We start from the raw sequence: 6423 nt of genomic DNA, 5'->3' as shown, positions 1-6423 counted from the left end.
TACTCAGCTGTCAAGTTGGACAGCTGGATGACACCAACTACTGAAAACAAAATTATTCTAGGGCATCAGCATTAAGAACGATGCACTGAAAAGCTATGTAGCTATGTCCCCACATGATGACCTTAAATAGAGAGAAGCAAAGTCTACATCTCAACCAAAACAGACAGTGTGGCTATAATTCATATCCCGTTTGTCAGCCCAACATGGAAGCCAGCTTCTTGTACACCGCTGTGGTAGCAGATAGCCCCATGCCAAAAAACCAGAGGAGAGAAACATGGCCTTCTCAGGTGCTTGTGCTTGTACCTTCTCAACCTTCCTCACCCTCTAGTCATAACATGCATGACTCGATCTTTTCTTGCTCATTAGATACATAGCACCGGGACAAAAGAGAACACGAACATGGGGGTTGAACACCTTAATGTCAAAAAATGCATGCTGTCTGTATGACCCCACCATGCTACCACTTTGAGATGTGTACCATATGCATCCTCCCGATTAGCAGTAGCAAACTGAAGAGGCTTACTATCCAGAACAGGCTCAATGTCAACATCAGTGCACACCTATTTGAAGTTCACCTGTTAGGCTACGTAGTTCATTGTGCCAAATCGATAGAAAAGAGCAGCTGAAGGTGCATGTGTAGTACAGTATAGAGTTTGCCGTACACACACACACACACACACACACACACACACACACACTGGCACACACAAAGTCTGACCAACCAAATTGTATAGTCTCAAAGTCTGACAGAAGAAAGGGCTTTTTTGGGTGAACCTTGCAATATGGCCTGTACTACAAACTGTTTCTCCATAATATGGACTACTCAAAATCACCTGCCGGTCCTCCATCAATATTGAGCAATTCAGGATATTGTCTCTAGTATTTCAGTCATTCAATCTCAATAATTTGAATATTTAATCCATTCTATCCAAATTAGGCACAAAGACAGTCTATCATGGGACCTAATTATTTGACTCCTCCAATCAGCACTCCGTGCTTTTATTTGTAATCACACATGTACAATAATGTGACACTGACTTTACTATAACGTATTCACATCACAATCATTGTGTATGTCATTGAATTAGGCTTAGTAATCACACAGGTAAGAAAAGGTATATGCCTGCTCGTTACACAGATCACACAATACTATACCTAGATATACTACTTACAAATCTAAATAAACAAATTGTAGTCAAGCGATTAAGAATATTGCTGCAAGAAATATTGCAAGAAATGGACTGTCAACAAAGAAGGCTTTCGGGAATTTGATTCAGCAACTATTATATGCCTTTTGAGATATAATGCAATTAGGCCCTCCATCTAGCTGTGGAGGAAGATGTTTGACGTTGTTGCTGTTGTTGTTATGTGTGTGTGTGTGTGTATCCCTTATTTATTTATACATGGGAAAAAATTTATTCCGTGGCCAAAACGACTCATAAGAAGTCACTGTGACAATACGGAGACAAAGCTAAGCTGAAGAAGACCTCATACATAACACCAAACTTGTATCATGGACAGAACTTTTCAAAACAATTTTTTCAGTGGATCAACTTCAAATGAAAATAAAATCAACAGTAGCTGAGAAGCCATCGTACTACTGTGAATCAACACCTTGGGCTGTCAGCAAAAAGAAGTGGAACACAAAGAGGACAAAGGTAAGTCCGTGATGCATGCATTGTATGCACTGTGGTCACCTGTTGGGTGTCGTACAGTGAAAAAGTCAAGCTCGTATCCTTAGCTCTTATCAAGTTACGCTTTCCTTAAAACATCAGGCAGGCAGGCAGGCAGGTAGGCAGGCAGGCAGGCAGGCAGGCAGGCAGGCAGGCAGGCAGGCAGGCAGGCAGGCAGGCAGGCAGGCAGGCAGGCAGGCAGGCAGGCAGGCAGGCAGGCAGGCAGGCAGTCAGTCAGTAGAAAAAATTCCACATTGAATGAAAGTTTTGTAGAGAGACAGTAAACCATCATTTAGATGCCAAAAACACATACAATTGCAATTACATAATTATATCTTGGACACGCAACTATACTGATGTACAAAAAGCACAGTATAAATTATGCGCATGGTAAGGAACTATTAAAGTTATAGTACAACACACACGCACAAACAAATTAAAGAAAAAGACAAAATTAAATGTTCCAAATAGCACAATCCCCATCACGTGCCAAAAAGAACAACTGATTGCTTTACTGAGCAGCATTAGCCAGTATAAATAAACTACTGACTTCAACAATAATAGCTTTAGTTAAGTTCGCATGTTTGCTAATGTGGGCCAGGATATATGGTTTAACATATACTTGTAACACTACTGTATCAGGAGTAGTCATTCATCACAAAATCATGCCATATTACACTGTATCCTCTCTATTTGATAGATCTGAGCTTGTTGAAAGGACACCAAACTGGTGCCGCATATTCAAGAATGGTCTAATAAAAAATTTATAACAGTTTGACTTGATTGTTGTGGAGCACTGGTATATATTCCGTTTTAGGAATGCTTTGGCTGAGTTGGCTTTGGAGCTAATTCGTTAATGTGAAGTGAGATGGCTGTCAATAATGATCCCTAGGTATTTGGCTGAAGTAACATGTCTTAACTGTTGGCTATAGATACTGTAGTTATATTTAAGGAAAGTTTTCTTGTTAGTTATGGCTAAGTGTATACATTTATTGGGATTAAATTTCATTTACCATAAGTCTGCCCAGTGTTCCAGTTATTAAGGTCATTTTGTAGCATGTGACAGTCATTTTCAGAGTCAATAACTCTGTATATTTAAAATTGTCCGCATACAGTCTGATTGTATTATTAACAGAAGTAGTTATGTCATTAATGTAGAATAAAAATAGTAGTGGGGCTAGTACAGTCCCTTGCGGGACACCTGAAATAACTTAAGTAGGTCTACTAGATATTCCATCAAGTACTACAGATTGAGATCAATCAGATAGGTAGTTCTTGATCCATGATAAAAGTTGACCATTGATTCCATAATAAGATAGTTTATGACAGAGCTTAGTATTGTCGAACACTTTAGCAAAATCGAAAAAGATAGCGTCATCGACTCAATGTGTTGTTTATTGTTGAGGCATTGCTGGAAGTCAGAGATGGCACTAATAAGTTGTGTTTCACATGATCGTCATGTATGAAACCCATGTTGGTTATCAATTAATATTTGGTGGTTTTCTAGATGTGAGAATACTGACAAGTATACTATGTGTTCAAGAATCTTGCAGCAGACACTAGTCAGGGAAATTGGTCGGTAGTTTGAAGGGTCTGTTCTTTTTCCTTTTTGTGTATAGGTGTGACATTAGCTGATTTCCAGCCAGAAGGAAATTTTCCCTGGTCAAGTGATGCTTGGAAGATAAATGTAAGTAGTGGTGCCATTTGCTGTGCAGTTTCTTTAAGCAATCGTGTTAATATGTTGTCAGGACCTGCTGGTTTGTAAGGGTCTAAGTTGACTGAAAGGTTGCACACTCCATCTACTTCAACTGATATTTGTGATATGTTAGGAACTGGCCCGTTGCTTATGTCAGGAAGAGGAGATTGGTCATCTTCAGTAAAAACAGAAGAAAAGTAATCATTGAGAATGTTGGCTTTGGAGCAGCTGTCAGAATAGGATTCTCCATTAACCTGATCTTTACGTATACTTTTGCCAAAATTTCTTTGTTCATTTATTATGAGAATCTAAGAGGGATGAAACATAGTTGTTGTGTGAGGCACGGCATAATCTTTGGACTTCTTTCTTTAGGTTGTAATAGGCTCTCCAATGATCACCTTAAGTTTGTTTGTTCTACGGGCTAAGTTATGTTTCTTTTCTTTTTTCTTGACAGTCTCTTAATATTTCTAGTAATCCAAGGTAGTTGCTGTTTGACAGATTTCGTTTGTGGTATCATATTGCCTTACATAGTGCTTTATAGTCATTCCATAATACATCGATTGGATCGCTATGATGATAAACTTCTAAAAATGTATTGGCAAACTCAGTTATGTGGTGTCTTATTGAGTCAAGGTTAGCTTTGTGCCATAGGAATACATTTTTCCTGTGTTCTTGTTGTGAGATATAACTACTGAAGTAGATATCGAAAGTATTGGAGGATATAAAACTAATAAGTAGCTAGCTATGTGGTCTAAACAGGTAAAGTTTAGAAAATAATACTTTGCTGCATGGATACCACAGTTTAAAAAGGGTTATACTGCTGAGAAAACTGTTATCTTTTATTGTTCCATTGCAACTCAGAACAAAACAAAATTTTTACTGGCACATGTTTGTTTATCAATTTACTATAACAGGTACAGAAGGTATAAGGTCCATAATATTACTTAATCATTACATATTAACTTACAACAATAGCTGAGCACAATAAAAATAAATGTGTGCATTAATTTTATGTACGCTTAGCTACACAAGTTTAAGCAGTTTTTGATAAAGGTGATGGCTTAATGCAATCTTTCTGCATCTCTGAGTACTGCACACGACATTCCTTGATACACTGTACTAAATCATTTGGTAATTCATGTAATGGCACTGGTTTTCGCTCATCTGGTTTGATTTTAATAAATCCAGTTGATTGTTTAAGATCTGCAAACCATCTTTCTCCCCATTTAGATGGGTAAGTAAATGGACTGGTAAAGTCCTTTTCCCAAGATGTCATGTTTGGATCAAATGTAATGCCTATGGCCTCACAATAGCTTTTCATTGTCTCATCAGGATGAGCCTGCAGATCGGCTGCATCAACAACAATAGGAGTGACTCCTTTTCTCTCCTTTACAAATTGATAAAACTCATACAGTTCATACAGCCCTCCACCTGGTGGCTCTACACCAGGTTGCGACTTTGGTGCCTTGTAGTTAGAATAAAGCACCCTCTCCGGTTCTCGTATCAAGAAGGTGTGATAGAAGTCAGCGAATTTCCCACTGATCATGCCTTCCCACATTGATTCTGGTAGGCAGAATGCAAATTCTTTACTAAACACCAAATCCGCACCAGGATGGTCAGCTGCAAGTATCTTTTTCATCATTTCATAAGTGACATCTTTGACCTCAGTTACTCCTTCTGCATACAATCCGGGTGGTATTTCCCATCTCCTTTATTTTGACTCAGCGGACCAAAATGGTGAGCACCGGTGAAGAGTTCTAGCAAATGCTTCGTCTTATTTAAAGTTGCAATGGAGCAATAAAACGGAGTGGAGAGGCTTCTCGGTGCTGTCCACAGTATAATTCGTTTCTGAAGGCTGCCATTCATGTTGACTGACGTGTCTGACCTTTTGATACTAGCTGATCTGCGGTAATTTACGGGAAGGGTGTGGCGTGCGTCAAGGTTCATTTATTCAATTACTAGCATAATTGGTACCTGCCCTACGTGTAGGACTATTTCACATTTTCACATTAACCAGCCTAATAATGTGAAAATATAGAGTTAACTAAACAGCAGAATCGCATGTAAGCTAACCAATAATTACTAAGACATGTGCAACTTATGTGGTGCTATCCCATCATGCAGACACTGTAAACTGAAATTGTGATCAACAGTATTTACAGCAGTTATAGTTATTATACTGCAAGCAAAGGTTTGAGCAAAATTAACTTAATACACAGGCACACACTTCATCACATCACAAAGAATTGGAGTTACAAAGAGAAGGCACTTAGCTACTCTATAATAGAACACACAGGAGAAACCAACTTTGTTAGTCAGGAGCTACCATAAATTTCAAGTCTGAGATACCCTAATAGAGCAGTTATCTCTAATACAGGTTCCAGTTTTCAAAAATTTCCTAAAGGGGTAGGGGGGCATGCCTCCAGACCCCCCTCCCCCTAGGTTGGCATGTTTCTCATATACTGGTGTGGGTATGCCTTCCCTGTATGAGTCATTTTGTCCCCTTTCCAAAAGCCTGGAGCCTCCCCTGTTGGTTTGTGACTGGAACTGGGGAATGTTGTCAGCGATTGCTTTTTCAGGGATACCATATTGTGCAAAATGTGCTTTTGTGTAAGTTGCAATTATTTCACTGGATGTGTCTGTTACAGCATCAATTTCCCAGAAATCACTGTAGTAGTCCATCATGATTAGGATTTACTGGCAAAGTTGGACAAGTCTTGTGCCACTATATACTACAACTACCCACAGCCTAGATGGCACTTCTGATGGTATCTCTGGTTCCTTTTGCTATTTACATGTATAGCACTGACTATATATCCAGGTGTTGTATCTCTTTTGCCGTACCAGGCCAGAATATCATATCTTTGGCTCAGCAAACACAACCTTCTGGTACAATCCTTGGTGACTGGTGTGTACCTCACTGCTTGAAGTTTCTTAGTTTACTAGAGTGGTATATCCCCAGTATATGGAACAGTTAATTGTTTGGAATTTAGTAGCTTTTCAGTAAACCTGCATTCACTGATGTTTACTGAGAGTTTAAAACTTAGTAAAACA

At 39.0% G+C, this 6423-nt stretch overlaps 1 protein-coding gene across 1 annotated transcript; it reads right to left on the bottom strand.

Moving 5' to 3' along the window:
- Positions 1-4227: 4227 nt before the first annotated feature.
- On the bottom strand, positions 4228-5277 carry LOC136253047 (uncharacterized). Its single transcript, XM_066045627.1, has one exon. It carries the CDS (start codon positions 5009-5011, stop codon positions 4403-4405), a length of 609 nt encoding a protein of 202 aa, XP_065901699.1. The 5' UTR covers positions 5012-5277; the 3' UTR covers positions 4228-4402.
- Between the last annotated feature and the right edge of the window lie 1146 nt (positions 5278-6423).

This window comes from Dysidea avara, chromosome 4 (genome assembly GCF_963678975.1).
Source record: "Dysidea avara chromosome 4, odDysAvar1.4, whole genome shotgun sequence".
In the NCBI taxonomy this organism is placed as follows: Eukaryota; Metazoa; Porifera; class Demospongiae; order Dictyoceratida; family Dysideidae; genus Dysidea; species Dysidea avara.
The sequence above is the reverse complement of the archived record's forward strand: the minus strand, read 5'-3'. Positions and strand labels throughout refer to the sequence as shown.